Source organism: Eretmochelys imbricata, chromosome 18 (assembly GCF_965152235.1).
Source record: "Eretmochelys imbricata isolate rEreImb1 chromosome 18, rEreImb1.hap1, whole genome shotgun sequence".
Taxonomy (NCBI): domain Eukaryota; kingdom Metazoa; phylum Chordata; order Testudines; family Cheloniidae; genus Eretmochelys; species Eretmochelys imbricata.
Genome location: NC_135589.1, coordinates 9,680,665 through 9,696,288, shown reverse-complemented (window position 1 = coordinate 9,696,288; position 15,624 = coordinate 9,680,665). Strand labels below are relative to the sequence as shown.

The 15,624-nt window shown below is 48.4% G+C and overlaps 1 protein-coding gene across 1 annotated transcript; it reads left to right on the top strand.

Annotated features, from left to right (window-relative positions):
• The first annotated feature begins 3,652 nt into the window (after positions 1-3,652).
• Positions 3,653-13,736, top strand: LOC144277055 (chymotrypsin-like elastase family member 2A). The gene is made up of 8 exons (XM_077837579.1): positions 3,653-3,695; positions 3,989-4,077; positions 5,879-5,976; positions 7,297-7,425; positions 10,376-10,512; positions 11,261-11,406; positions 11,844-11,996; positions 13,641-13,736. The coding sequence occupies exons 1-8, from the start codon at positions 3,653-3,655 to the stop codon at positions 13,734-13,736; spliced, it is 891 nt and encodes a 296-aa protein (XP_077693705.1).
• The last annotated feature ends 1,888 nt before the right edge of the window (positions 13,737-15,624 follow it).

Here is a 15,624-nt window from a genome sequence, read left to right as displayed (position 1 = left end):
ATCCTTTCATTTTTACGTTGAAAGAGATGTTTGGATGCCCCCGTATGCTTTGGTAGATCATGCGGTAGAACTGTCTGAGGGACCACAGAGCTAAAATGACAAGTGAGCATCTCCTTTAACACCGCTGGTCTGGTGAGACTGGGACTGGGATGTTCACTGCAGGAGATCCCCAAGCATGGCGGGAGGAGGAGCAACACAGTAGAGCCACTCCATGGTGGCTGCTGTGCACCGTGCCACAATTCAGGGCAGCGGTAGCTGTTTTCCCCCTCCATGGTCCAGCACGGCACCCACTCCCCAGCTGTCACCTCTCGTGGGTGGGGACCTGCATCTTTCCCATTTCTGACCGGGGTATTCCGAGGCTGCACTGTTCCCTGCCTACATGGTGAGTTCTCCAGCAAGCCAGACTGCCTAACCCAGCCAGCATCTGTGCTTTGCTTTCTCTCCAGAGGCTACAAACAGGGTAATGGCCCAGAGTTAAGTTACTGTGTAGCCCTTTCTAAGCAAGCACATTTATTCTTAAGGTGAAAGCATTACAGCAAAATCCTTAGAAACGATAAAAGAACTGACATGCTTGCTATTAAGCTTACTGGAGATCAGGCCCCTAACGCCAACAGGCGCTGACCGGAGTCAGTCCTTCAAACCCTATGCACGGTTTTCTCCTGGGGCTACAAGTTCACAACTGCTTTAGCTCAGAGCAAGAACAACCGTGCATAGGTTTTGTTTTTCCTTTATAAGGTTTGGGTTTTTGCTCTCGTCCTCCTGTAACAGGTGATCAGTAGACAAAGGTCCTTTCCTCAGGGTATAGCTTCAGAAGGCTGGGGTTTTGCACAACTGGGAAGGAGGGGTGGTTGTACATTTGCATTTTCTGGGAAGCCCACTTAAATTTGTTTGTCCCAAAAGTTCATTCTGGCCAGGCACATTGTTTCAAATAGTCCTTTGGGGCTCAAAACACATCCCAGCGTTTACACTGGTCACCTCTCGCCGCTAGAGAAGTTGTGTACAATTCCACACTAACACATAAACTTTGCATTTTTAAAGGATGCCAGAGCTACTTAACCTTAATTCACTAAGGATTTTCCTGGATGATGCAGAAAATCGTCCTGTTGCACAGCCCTGTTGCGTAGGGGAGTGGCTAGGGGATTAATGCAGTCCTAGACTTGCCAGATCCAACCCTCCCCTGACCTGCTCCTCCAAAAACACCCGTGCATTGGAGAAGGGAGAATGGCTCTATAGAATCCATCTGTGGGCTCCTGGAATCCTGCCCCACCTTCCCATGGGCAGTGGAATGGTACCTGTTTGACTGCAATCAGGGATTGCTACACAATTTTTTTTTTAAGGGTGAGGGGGTAGAGAAAAGATTTGGCTCTAACTCTGTATTGCATCTCGTAAGGGTGCCCGGGGCTGGAAGCCAGGCATTGCTGAGTTCTAACCCATTCACTGTTATCTCACATGAGCCACCTTGCCATTCTCCTCTTGGCAAATTGGGGTTAACACTTCCCTACTTCCTGGGGAGCACAGAGCGGGCTCGCTGGTCTGTGCTTTGGGGATGAATGCGCACGCACAGCAGAGAGACTAAGGCAGATCAAAGGGCTTCACAGAGCTAGAGCAGAGGGCCCCAGAAATGAAGGGGCAGCACCCAATCCATGTGCGCCAAACCGTGCCTCCTGGTGACTTTTAGGTTCACTACACAACCTACATTGTAGAAGGGAAATATTGTAAAATATTCACACTCTCGCTCTCTCTCACACTCACACACACACCTCGCCCCACCACCGTCCCCAGCTCTCTGTATAAGTCAATTGGCCTTTCTAAATTATAGTGCCTGTCACCCTGGGGAATTGAGCAAACTGGTTAAAAACAGCCCAATTCCTGTGGCACACGCAGCTATTTGCCACCAGTTCTCCTGCCAGTGTGCTGGGTGTTCCCAGAGCACATGGATTATTGGCTCCAAACTCTGAAGTGGGTTTTGCTCTTCGTTCAAATATTCCTCTGCTGTGGATTGATACTGAGACCAAACTCATCTCAAATCTGAGCCACCCCGGGTGCATTGCAGAGTTCCGTCATCAAGGCAAGGAAGAACAGCAAGGTAATGAACAACAACTTCTGCAGATCCAAAGGTCTCGGGGCAGGAGTTCAGGTTGTATTGTGGAGATGGGGCTGTGGTTAAGTTTAATGGGCGTTGAGATCACATGCAGGGGTAACAGACAGGACTCAAGTAGCTCAGACAATCTAATGCTACAAGTTTCTTTACTTGAGCCAGACTGGAAACCTAAACGTATTGACATCTGCCGTGAGAGGAGGGTTGATCTGATTATAGCCATGGTGTAGGGATCAGGAGACCCAGTGTCTATTCCCCACTCTGCCACTGACATCCTTGGGCATGTCACATAGCTTCTCTGTGCCTGGGTTCCCCATATTAAAGCTGGGGTCAATGGCACTTCACGTGAGGATAATACATTACAGAGTGTGAGGCCCTCAGATACTATAGTGACACAGGATAATGAGTACTGTAGATAGAGAGATGCCCCAAGAACCGATCAATTCATGGGCAGTTTCTCCATACAGATAACAGTAAGAAAGCCACATAATGTATCTAGCACCAACAGTGTGATAGGCACTATACTGGCAGGTCTGGAGGAGCCTGGCTTCCTGCCCCCAAAGGACAGAAATGCTTTTTATCACCTCTCAAGAACCATCTCCTCCAATGCAACAGAAGCGAGTAAATGATGGGGAAACCCAAGGTGTGATTGTCAGAACTAGCCCCATTTAATATCCCAAACCGTCATTACCTGAGAAATGTTTGGAAAACAACCAAAGATGGATTTTGGAAGGAAAAGTTTGGTGGGACCCATACGCAGAAGCCTGGTGAGTTTCCAGCAGGACGGGCTTTACGAGGGCTGTGAAAAAGTTCTTACATACAGTTTCTAGCTTCCCAATTACTTTGCAGCTGAAAGAGAAGGTGGCAGTGGGGGAGGGGAATTGTTTTTGGGTCTTCATATTTTTGCGGCTGGGGAGCTCTAATTATTGCTCCCAAGTGCCCAATGTTCTCCCCATCTCACCACCTGAAAAAAGGCAACTTAGATAAGGGTCTAATAATATGCCAAAGCCAGTCCCTTCAATGCAGGCCCTTCCCACGCCTTTGCCTCTTTGGCCACACAGCCAAAGTCCTTCCTCACCCTTGCCTCCCCCGCATAACCTAACCCTCAAACCCAAGCCCTGGTGGCTTTACCCTAAAGTCCCATCCTTCCACTGCAACATCAGAGGCTCCTGGAGGACTTTGTGGACTAGGAGTTCCCCATGAATCGCTGGGGCAGAGATTTACACACACACACACCCAAATTCAGGTAATTTTCCCTTCCATCCACATATTTGTGACCAGGACTCAAGGTAGCGGGAGAGCGAACAGCTGCAACAAACAAAATCCAGCTCACGCAGCACTCCCCAGACAAGGCAGAGCTGAAGCCAGCATCTCAAGGTCCATATTTTTTTAGCACTTGCACACACAGGAAAATGTCCCAGGGGTGTGAAAACTTCCCACTGGTGACTGAGCCACACGTCCCCCTGCTCCAGGCTGTATCTCCAAGAGATAAGCCGCACAACCATATAAGGGGGCTCAGAAGAGGCACTGCTCCTGACACAGCTACAGGGCACCATGATCCGGATCCTGTTTGCCACCCTGACGCTGGCCGCTGGGGGTATGTATCCCGCCTAGATGTAGGATTTCATCTGTTTTACCAACCGCAGACTTCGAGCTTGAGCCTGTGGTCCTGACACTGACCACGAGCCTGGAGGTGCTCAGATATCAGAGTAATGGGTGCAGTGTAAGGGTCAGAATAGACTGTGGCTTAGAAACCTCTGTGGTGATAGAAAGGGCGCCAGATCGGTCCCCTAAGTTCAAACATGTGTTACACAAAGATCAGGTAGGTTTTGGTTGGTGGCTTGGTTGGTTCTGATTTCTAAAGCGGACCCCATCTTGTGTCTCTTGCAGCCCTCAGTTGTGGGAATCCCGCCTACCCACCTCTCTTGAACAGAGTGGTTGGAGGAGACGATGCAAGACCATTCAGCTGGCCCTGGCAGGTTAGTGATTCCCGGGTTTCCTTAGCCCACTGCAGGATACCTTGAGCCACGTTGCCTTTCCATTACGTTGGGCCTTGCTTTGCTCAGCCTGCACGCGCGTTGATGGCATTTCCCTGTCTGATATGCGATAACTTTTGAACACGGTATCCGATCAATTCCAAACTTCCAGGGAACGTTCTAGGCATCAGTGGTCAGAGCCCTACTGAGTTTAGTGAAAATTGGAAAACGAGAAGGCAGAAAAGTGGAGGACACCTGGAGCCCCCGGCATCTGGTTAGCAGACCCAGCAGTTAGAGCTGGGTCTATAATAATAGACATAGATCAGGGAAGTGGTTGATGGCAGCCATTGACTCCTTCCAGTGTAACAACACGCCCCAGATCTCAGCCCTGCCCAGCATCCCAATGGAGCAGAAGGTTTTGACTCCCTGAAGGACTTTGCTCCCACATGGAAAGAAAAGAAATAATTTAACAAATTATACAAGCGGGATTATTTGCACACAAGGAGCTTAGGGGGTAGAATGGGGAATGCAACTTAAGGACCCCTGGTGGGTGTGTGAGCTGAGCCTACAGAAGCAACAAAGTGAGAGACCGTGTAGGTGTATCATGGCTGTATTCTAAATGGGACACACTACAAGGCCAACTGGCCTTGTGCATAAGGTGCAAGAAGAGGTGTGAGAACTGAGTTCTATCCCCAGCTCTGCCACAGACTCACTGCCTGCCCTTAAGCAAGTCACTTAGCACCCAATCCAGCTCCCATTGAAATCAGTGAGGAGGAGGAACTCTCCCTGGCTTCAATGGGTGTGGGAACTGGTTCTCTTTGCGCCCAGAGCCATGTGATGAGCCCTTTGATAAGCTTGTCAATAAATAGCAAAGAAGGAGCATGCTGGGAAATGATCCTGACATGCTATTTTGGGACATGGCACCTCCGTTTCTGATCCTCATCCCAAGGGCGCATGTCGGGATTCATTTGCTTATGCTGGAGCTCCTCGTACGGAGTGTGCTAAAGACGAGTTACCAATTAATGACTACTATTAATCACAACATCCCAGATGGTTGTGCAGCGTTACTGTGCTCTTTTCAAGAACTAACTGGGGAGCGAAGCGATTCCCGTCTGCAGCTGACAGGTCAGCTAAGTGTCAAAGCCTGCTCGGATCCATCAGGATGAAAGCTCTGGAGGAATAAGAGATCGATGTAATTATATTTTGCTAGGTCTGCAGAGCCATGCTCGTCAAGTAACCGGTGTCTCAAAATAGGGACTATTTAACTCCTAGAATACATTTTAAAAATTGCACTTATTTAGCTCTTCACGTGTCGAAAGGTTAATAAATGACACCCCTGTACCATTGATACAATCCCCATGGCATATTTGGGCAACTGTGGCAGAGAAGTTGAGCAACCTACCTATGGTCACACAATGAGTCAAAGGCAGAACCGAACCGACAATGCGGGAGTTCCCGGATCCCTATTTCCCTAGATTCCATTTCCATGATCAGGCCACAGGCCCACTAAACCCAGTGAAATATTTAAAAAACAAAAGCCCCAAACCACTTACAGGGCCCTATTTCTGCACAGAGTGACAAAGAGGTCTTTCATGAATCCATTTCTTCTGTAGCAAATACAACCCTCCGTTTGGCCCGTGCTTAGTAAATAGCTTTGGGAAAGCAACAGTGAATGAAACTTTGGAAAAAAGCCTTTTCACAAGCGTGTGATCTAAACACGGAGCACTTGGGTGCTCAGCTTTTCACCTTCCCAAGAGAAGGAGAGGTCGATCAGTGAGTAGCATTCTTACCGTATCGTTCCTAGGTCTCCGTGGCATTCAGTGCCAATGGTGGCTGGTATCACAACTGTGGGGGAACCCTCATTGCACCCAACTGGGTCCTGACAGCTGCTCACTGCATCAGGTACGTTAGCTGCCGAAGCCTGGACAATCATTTCTTTTAAGTCAGCGTGCAGAAAGCTGTAAATGCTCTGCGAGAAAGAGAAAGCTGAAGCATAGTAATCACAAAAGGGACAGATGGCAGTGCAGGAGCCACCTCCCCAGTAGTTAAGTGATTCCTTCAGCCTCCACTGTCTCCGAAACTTTCAGACACACTCACCTGAGCTGCTGACCACCTGTGGCTATTGAAGAGTCCACAGCAGTTTCTGTAAGAGTCCAAGTGAATTAACCCCAGTGTTCAAGCCAAATTCCAGCTATTGCAACTGAATTCAATTCAACGCCTCTAAATTGCTCCGTGGCACAGCTGTGCGTTTCTTAACAGCTGCCTTGCTCGACCCAACAGTGTCTCCCCCACCAAAAAGGTAACGACATCTAGATCATGTCTCTGGCAGTGGCCCCTACCTGATGAGTCACTGGAAGGGGAAAACTTCCTTCCTCGTCCCCTGCTTGTGCCATGCCCTGCACTGTTGACTTTATTTTTGCATGTATAACAATACATATTAGTTATTAAATTGTCCAGCCCTTTTTAAAATCAGCTGTGTTCTCTTTACAAGCACATGTAGCAGTGAGTTCCATAGGTTAACTAGCGCACCCACTTCCATGAGGAAATATTCCCTTTGGGTTTAAAGTCACCTGCCATCAGAGCTTCTTGTTCTCAGATTATGGGATGCTGTAAAAATGAGGGGCGGGATCAGCTTTGACTTCATCACCTTAAATGCCTCGGTCAAGGCCAGCTGCCCTACCCAGCCCCGCAGTACAGGCCTGTTTCCCGTACACACATGCACTGCGGCTGGTTACTACCACTCCAGTCACGGAAAGCATCGTCAGAGCCGATATGAGCCCTCCCGGGCGGGCTGTGTGTGAGGTCAGATGGCCAGGGTGCACAATACTCTTCCACGCACCTCTCTACCAGTGGAGATGCTTTCGTAATAGACATTGTCACACTACCAGAGAGGCCTTCGGAATTGCTCAGATGTGCCAGGAAATGGCAGCCTCAAGCTCGAAGATCAGCTGGGGCCCACGTTTAGCGGGAATCTTGGCAGGAGGCAGAGGAGCATGTGGAGATGAAGCCTCTAGTGACTACAGGTTCCAGCATGCAATGCTCCATCCTAAACCAACGGCTGTTAATGTAGATCAATGCATGCTGGCCCCTGCAGTTCTCAGAGGGTTCCCACTGGAGACCCCTAGGCTGCATTTGGCCGCCCTTCCCAAAGAGGTGTGTGACTGCACAGCAAGCCAGAAGTTACACAGCTAAGCACGTCTCCCTGTTCCTTTTCCTCCCCAGCTCTTCTCAGACCTATCTAGTGTTTCTTGGCAAATTTGACCTAAATGTTGCTGAAGAAGGATCGACTGCCATCAGTCCACAAAAAATCATTGTCCATAAAGGCTGGAACGAAGACAATGTCGCAGACGGGTAAGTTGATAGAAGCTGTTGGTACAAAGTATGAGAGATAGGGCCCCAAACCAAACACCCCTGCACAGTGGGCAGCTCCAAATCTGGAGCCAGTTATTACAGCATAGGCCAGAGGTCCCCAAACTGTGGGTGAAGGACCATTCTGGGTGGGGGGGCGCAGCTGGGGCCTGGGCCAGCCCCCCCCCATGAGGGGTGGGGAGGGACCGCCACCCAGCTCCTCTCCTGGCCCCAGCCCCAACTGTTGGCCCTGTGCCCGGGGCCCCACTCCCAGCCCCACACCTGCGGCCCCAGCAGTCATCCTAGGCCCCCAGCTGAGGCTCCGCTCCCGGCCCCAGCCCCGCTCAGGCCTCCAACTTTGGCCCCCTTACCCCGTCCGCATCCCCCCCCACCCAGAGCTGTGGCCCTGTTTCCAGCCTGGGGGAGAGGTGGGTGCAAACTGGCGTAATGGGGGGGGGGTGCAAGGTAAAAAGTTTGGGGAACACCGGCATAGGCTCATACTGATTATTCCAAAATACCAGGAGACTGGATGTGGGGAGCGGTGAACCCTTTCCCCAGTTCAAACCCTTGTCCCATTATGGAGGATGGAGGTCTGGCTCAGCGATCAGATGCCCATGACCCGCAGAGAGACAGAGGCCAGTGCAGGAGCCACCTCCCTAACAATTAAGTGATGCCTTCAGCCTCCACTATCTCCGAAACTTTCTGGACACACTCACCTGAGCTGCTGACCACTTGTGGCTATTGAAGAGTCCACAGCAGTTTCTGTAAGAGTCCAAGTGAATTAACCCCAGTGTCCTAGTCAGATTCCAGCTGTTGCAACTGAATTCAATTCAACGCCTCTCAACTGCTCCGTGGCACAGCTGTGCGTTGCTTAACAGCTGCCTTGCTCGACCCAACAGTGTCTCCTGCATCAAAGCAGTGGGTGAGGGGAGCTCTCACCAGACAGGTGTGTGGAGAGGTTCAATTAATGTATGTAAAGTATTATTAGTAATTTGGATTGAGGCCACGTTGCTGAAGGACTCCTTGGTTCTGCTGAAGTCCTAGTGCATTAGCTCCGTGAATCAGCTCCGTTTCCAACTTTCTACGCATTTCATCCCCGAGTGTGTGGCCAAGCCCAGCTCCCCAAGGCAGTAGTACAAGAACTAGGACGTCAGAATGGCCATACTGCCTCAGACCAATGGTCCATCTAGTCTAATATCTTGTCTTCTGATAGTGGCCAATGCCAGATGCCTCAGGGGGAATGAACAGAACAGGGCAATCATCGAGTGAAAGTCAGAGGCTTAGGGACACCCAGAGCACAGGGCTGCATCCCTGACCATCTTAGCTAATAGCCATCAACGGACCTGTCCTCCAGGAACTTATCTAGTTGTTTTTTGAACCCCATTATAGTTTTGACCTTCACAACATCCCTGACTGTGTTGTATGAAGAAGTATTTCCTTATGTTTGTTTTAAGCTTGCTGCCTATTAATGAGCCCTGGTTCTTGTGTTACATGAAGGAGTAAATAACACATTCTCCACACCAGTCATGATTTCACAGACCTCAGTCATATCCCCTCCTTGTCGCTTCTTTTCCAAGCTGAAAGGTCCCAGCCTTCTTAATCTCTCCTCATACAGAAGCTGTTCCATACCCCTAACGATTGTTATTGACCTTCTGTGCCTTTTCCAATTCTACTATATCTGTTTTGAGATGGGGTGACCAGAACTGCACGCAGTATTCACATGTGTGCATACCAGGGATTAATAGAATGGCATTGTGCTCTTATGATAACTGCCCAGGGTCAAGCCGCCTCCCTTAGAGGCCTGAACACCAAGCTGTTAAGAAACTTACTACATTATGTTATCTACCAAATGTAGGGCTGAACACCATTAAACAGAGCCAGACTATGTCCAACTGCAGCCGACACTTATAGATTCCACTGGTTTATTACACCTCAGTCTAGCAGTTACAGGGCACAATATCATGATGTTTATTGAGGCTCGGGAAGGCTTGAAAAGTTACTTAGATGCTGCCCCGTTTGGAGAGGAAAGGCACAGCACACTGCCCTGCTGTGAGGGTGATGGGAAGGGAAGGGATTTGGCAAACCCCTAGTGTTAAAAAGAAATACAAATAACTATCCTGGAATCATTGGTGCTCACGCAGAACAGACGAGCCCTTGTATGTTTGGATGCTGACTTGGGAATGAACTGAAACATAAAGACCTCACAGGCCTCACTTACCTCACACAAGTCCTGGTGCCCCAACAGGGCCGGGGGGCATTAAGGCATGAGTTTGAAATGGACTACAGGCAGCACTGACTGGAGGAGGAGCGGGTATGCCTCTTGAACCCAAAGGTCTCACTCCCCCGGCCCCGACAGAACACCTGCCCCAGCCTGACGAGGAAGCTTCTGGCTGAAAGGCCAGTTTCTGGGAGTCTCTGAGTAGAAGGATGAGTCGGTAACAGCATGGGCACCTCCTTAGGGAGATGCCCACCCACGACAGGGAGCTGAACAGAAACGAGTGCTTTAAATCAGGGAACCTTGATAAACCTGAGGCTCTCGGAGGCTCTCCATGTATTCTCCAGAAGCTCTCATAGTCACAGGCTGAGGTTACGCCAAAGCTTGACAGAGACAGGTCAAGCCTCTCAAACTGAGCCCTATGTGGGCAGAGGAGCTGCAGATGCTGGTGCCTGGATTTCCACACGGCTTTTGGGCCATGGGGAAGGAAAATCAAGGTGCTCCACCAGGGCCTATGGGCACCGAGGCATGTGTTAGTGTGTGTTACGGGCAACACCAAGGGGTGGGACCCCTCTGCCAAGCCCTGAGGATGTTCCTTCCCTCCTCCTCCCGCTAAAGGCAGGGCCCCTCTTTCGAATAGGTGGAGCACTCTATAAATGCTACGTATTCATGGGTCTGTGTTTTCTTCCACTCTCCCTCTGTGCACGCTCCCTCCTCAACCCCGGCTTCTGAACACAGCAATGACATCGCTTTGATCAAACTCTCCCAGAGCGTTGCTCTGAGCAATCAAATCCAGCCGGCCTGCCTCCCTCCGGCAAACAGTCTCCTGGCCTCTGGCGTCATCTGCTACGTAACTGGATGGGGAAGGCTGTACAGTAAGTGTTAATACAGTTCTCAGTGGAAACACTAAGTCCGTCTGTGTTAACATCTCCTTTGGGATTGACTGGAATAAGGTTCTTTTTTCTGGTCCCCCTCAGCCCTCAATTCAAAGAGAGAGCTGACCAGGGTCTGGCGCCACTCCTGCACTAGAGATGTTTCTGCATTTTCCTTGCAGAATGTTTAGCTTTTGTCAGGACCCCAGCTGAGGCCTCGAGGTGCAATTGTAACCCAAGTGAGAGTGGTTTGAAGGCTGCTGGGGCTGCTAGTGCTCATGGAAGAGTTGAAAAGCCACTTTAAAGAAGTGAATGTTAGAGTGGGACAGCCAGCCTGGAACAGGGAAGGCCCTGTGCAGAGAATGGGTACAATGCAGGCAACAGCCTCGTGCTTCAATCCTGACCAGGATGCATCACCTAGAGAGGTGAGAGCACAGAGCAGGGATCCTGGCCTATTCATTCCTTGACCTGTTCGCTGACGCTACCGCCAGTAGGGTGTTGATATGTGAATGTTAAAGTGCTCGGCCACCAGCTGATTTCCCATGTGATATAGGCAGAGAGCCATTGTTAAAATGGACGAGGATTATCCATCTAGTTCAGACACTTTTCTGAAGGAGGGATGCGCTAAGGACTGGATTCTGCAACCCCTCTGTGCTTGGAATCCCTGTTGACTCTTGTACCTGGATGTGTCATTTGCTGTTTCTTGACTGCCAGGAGCTAATGCTACTCCCTTGTTTCTCTTCCTTTCCAGCAAATGGTCCTTTCCCAAATAAACTGCAGCAAGGGCCATTGGCTGTGGTGGATTACGCCACCTGTTCCCTGCCTAGCTGGTGGGGTAGCACAGTGAAATACACCATGGTCTGCGCAGGCGGTGACGGGGTGATCTCCAGCTGCAACGTGAGTCCGGAGAACTTGGCATTTATGGGCATGGCTTTAGAGAGTTCTCCATTATAGGAAGGGACTCTGAAGATGAGGCAGGGTACTAGGATCTACCCATTCTAGACGGGCGTTGAAACCCCTTCGTAGAAGTTGATAGCGATTAACGTGTTGAAGGACTATTTAATAAACACATTTCTATACCCTCACCTACAAGAGGGACCCACCACAAACCCCTGAATCCAAACACCACCTGCATGTTGGACCTGAACATGGCAGCTGGGAGCCATCTCATAAGACAAAACCTATATTCATTTCATTCACACTCCTGCCTTTCTCCCATGTCCCATCTCCAATTATACGAGACCCCTGTCAATGACTTCTCTTCTCATGCACCATAGAAAGACGTGGATTTTTCCAATCTGGAGTTCAATGACTGTGCCTCTCCTTCCTTGCAGGGGGACTCTGGTGGCCCACTGAACTGCAGAGGTGCTAACGGCAAGTGGGAAGTGCATGGTATAGTCAGCTTCGGCTCTATAGTAAGCTGTAATCATTACCACAAACCCTCCGTCTTCACTCGGGTCTCGGCTTTCAACAACTGGATCGCTACGGTAAGGGTCTAGTGTCTGCTGCTGAGCAAGAATAAACTCTGCTGTGAACTTCTAAATGGTCATTCGGGGTAAAACAAAACAAAATACCCGCAAAACAGTTCAAGACCGAGGGTTTGTCCATTTGGGTACATAGGCCAGCAGTAGCTTCCAATGTGGATACCCCGTAATAGCTAGTGCACTTTAAATTCACCCCCTAACTTATTCCATTGTAACGTCACCACATAGACAATCCCTTAACTCAACAAAAGAGAATGTTGTCTTGTTTCTAGAGAATTAGTTCCTGCAGCGAAGGTGAGGTGTCTTCCGGTTGAATGCAACTATCCAAATGATCTTCATTTCTAACCAAAGTTCAGACATTTTGGAATAAATCTGTCACAATTTTATATTAAGGCTATATTTGTAGAATTTTAATAAATGTTAATTGATGTCCACCAACTTAATTATCTATCATCTATTATTATGATAATCAGTAACACATACTGCTCCTGGCTATAATGTTCTTATCAAATATTTATTAACTATAAATGAACCCTTAATGTAAAGGATGACACAGAAGCCAAATCACCTGTCTTAAATCCTTAGGAAGAGAGAGAGTTGTAGGACTGGTTTATGTATTTAAAGGGACAATTTGGAGAGTCTGGATGTCCCTGTTCACAGATTTCCTTTGTTTTCTGGTCTGATTGCTCCCTCCCCATTTTGTTTTACACTTTCTGCAGGTTATGGCAAACAACTAACCTGAAGAGCCGTGGACAACAGACTAACCCTGTGCTGGGGGAAGGGAAGCTATTTTGCTGCTTGAAATAAAGTTGTACTCATGAAATTCCAATCTGAGGTGCTGAAGGAATCTGTGTATAATAAATAACCAACGTTTGTTTGCAACAGACATGCGTAGCCTGTGCCTCGGGGAAAGGGAGGGTTTAGGATGGAAGCATATGACACGGTGGCAGGGCGTTATGCAATGGAGCATTTTCTTCCATTAGATAAAACCCAACGTGAATGGAAGTGGAATATGAAGCACGACACAAGAATGGTGGTTGGGACTCACCCAGAGCCATCTCCTTCCACAGTGGTTGACATGAGGAATGTGTGTTGTCACCCTGGTGTCCCCACACTTCCTTCTAACGCCACATTCCTGTACTAGGCTCCAGCTGCCAACTCTCCCTTTGCCTCACACCTGAGCATGGGGGAATGATAAGAACTATAAATCCCAAGAACCTGGCAATGCTCTTGATGGGAACCCAAAATACGCAATGCAGAGCTCCCAGCACTTTCCCTTTCAGTGATTTGATGCCTTTACTCATTGTGTTATGGCCAACCGTTGGATGTGTTCCTGGAGCGGCCACTGGCTGAATTGCATGCCATAGAACAAGGAACCACCTGAAAGCCACTTTGAAATGTCAGTTAGGCTTTTTGAGACTGAGGATAATTTCTGATGATACAGTTTAACCTTTTTAAGGGGAATGGAGCCCATGATGCTTATCTCTTCCCAGCAGCCCATAAATCTCATAGCAACAGTAGTTTCATGCGCACCTGCAGAGGAGAAACACAAGCCAGTGTTCATTTTTCTACCACTATAAAATTTAATCGATTTGGAAAGAGTTAGTGAAAGGCCATAAATTCACCCTCTCTGCCTTGAGCTTTCAGAGCCAGGAGCTACCCATTAGAAACAGCCTGGAAGGACTGAGGGCCACCTACATCCCCATTGCCTGTAGTCAAATGATCCTAACAAAGAAGCTCTGATGCTCCAGAAAGGAGCAAAACCGAAGACAGACAATTGGTCAATTCAGTCCTGCACACGTGAGCAAGAATCAGGATGAGCTATGGCCTGGGAAAAGTTCCGACTCAAAGCCAGATGGATGAAAGGTGCCATATTTGTAAGCAGGGTCTGAATGAATGCTCCCTTGGCAGCTAGCTTGGAGGGGGAGAGACTTTGGTTGTGTTTATGTAAATACAGTTTGCTCCTGCTCTGCTTAGATATTCAGCAGACAGAGCGGTGTCAAAGTGATCAACTTTGGCTGGTGTTGGGTTACAAATCACTTTAATACTGAATGCAGGGGTAGTGAAATATGATTACCAATGTTGTAATAATTGTAAGAATACAGGGAAGCGGGACTGTGCTTAACCTGTCCTAAATGAGGGAGTCACACTCAGTTGAAAGAACCTCGCTAAGCCAGGAGCATGAATGCCAGAGCCCTGAGAAAGTAAGAGGGGTGGAGACAGGTATCTAAGTCAGAAGACTGCAAACCGTTTCCAAGGGCTCTCCCCAAACTGGTTTAGCCTGTTTCTCCCCACTGTTCAAAGACTAGAGCTAAATAAGAACCTCTTTGTTATTTTAAATACTCAATCAGAGCTTAAAATCAGTTGTGATGGGGTCAATGACCGAGATCCCCTTGGGCCTGTCACCTGATGTGCTGAAATTACATCTGAGCCCATTTTCCCTGCCAGCCCATTTTCCCTGCCAAGGTTCCAGAACCCTGCCTTGTTGAGCCAGACACGCTAGCCTGCTGCAATACAGACTCCCACACAGACCCCCAAAGCTGCAGACTTTAACCAAAAACAGCTCAGCAGGTTACCTCTCCAACACCCAGTTCCCAATGGGATCCAAACCTCAAATAAATCCGTTTTACTCTGTATAAAGCTTATACAGGGTAAACTGAAAAATTGTCCGCCTTCTATAACGCTCATAGAGAGATGTGCACAGTTGTTTGCTCCCCCAGGTATTAATCATTTACTCTGGGTTCATTAGTAAACAAAAGTGATGTTATTAAGTATACAACATAGGATTTAAGTGGTTCCAAGCAATAACAGACAGAACAAAGTAAGTCACCAAGCAAAATAAAGCAAAAATATGCAAGTCTAAGCCTAATACATTAAGAAACTGATGACTGGTAATCTCTCACCCGCAGAGATGTTCCAATAAGCTTCTTTCACAGACTAGACTCCTTCCTAGTCTGGGCCCGATCCTTTCCCCAGTACAGTCCTTGTTAATTCCAGCAGACATCTCAGGTGGTAAGCAGGGGCTTTCTCATGACTGGCAGCCTCTTTGTCCTGCTCCACCCTCTTTTATAGCTTTGGCACAAGGAGGGAATCTTTTGTCTCTCTGGGTCCCCACCCCCTCCTTCTAAATGGAAAAATTTAAAATGGATTCCAGCATCACGTGGAATCATGTGCCTCCATTCTTCCTGGGCTGGCCCACATGTAGAGAGGCTGGTTTGCAACAGAGCTGTGACGTTACTGACATGAACTGTGACCATATAGATCATTGTTGCAACCAAGGTCCAATAGTTGCACCAAATCTTGTACAAAGAAGGTCAAGTAAGATGTGTATGGAAAGGTTGTAATTTGCTAGTTATGATTATACTGTCTGTATGTGTGTATCATTTTTGTATTTGAAGTTATGAATATTGGCTCTGTACTTGTAGCTCAATGTGTTTGAGTCTAAGTAGTCTCAGTGAAGCATTTGGTCAACTTCTTGAGAAAGGCCTATTCTGAGTAAGTACCCAATCAAGAAACACTTAACTGACAATGGACTTTGGGAGACGCCAATCCACATCTGAGCTTTCCTGGGAACATTCAAACTAACATGTAAACAATGGTGTCAGCCTGCAAAAAGCTGAATCATTCATGG

Bases quoted from the DNA above. Each gene is read 5' to 3' on its own strand.
- LOC144277055 (XM_077837579.1), top strand. From the start codon at position 3,653: ATGATCCGGATCCTGTTTGCCACCCTGACGCTGGCCGCTGGGG. The intron at 4,078-5,878 runs GTTAGTGATTCC...TATCGTTCCTAG, and splicing joins CATTCAGCTGGCCCTGGCAG to GTCTCCGTGGCATTCAGTGC. The intron at 11,997-13,640 runs GTAAGGGTCTAG...TTGAGCTTTCAG, and splicing joins TCAACAACTGGATCGCTACG to AGCCAGGAGCTACCCATTAG.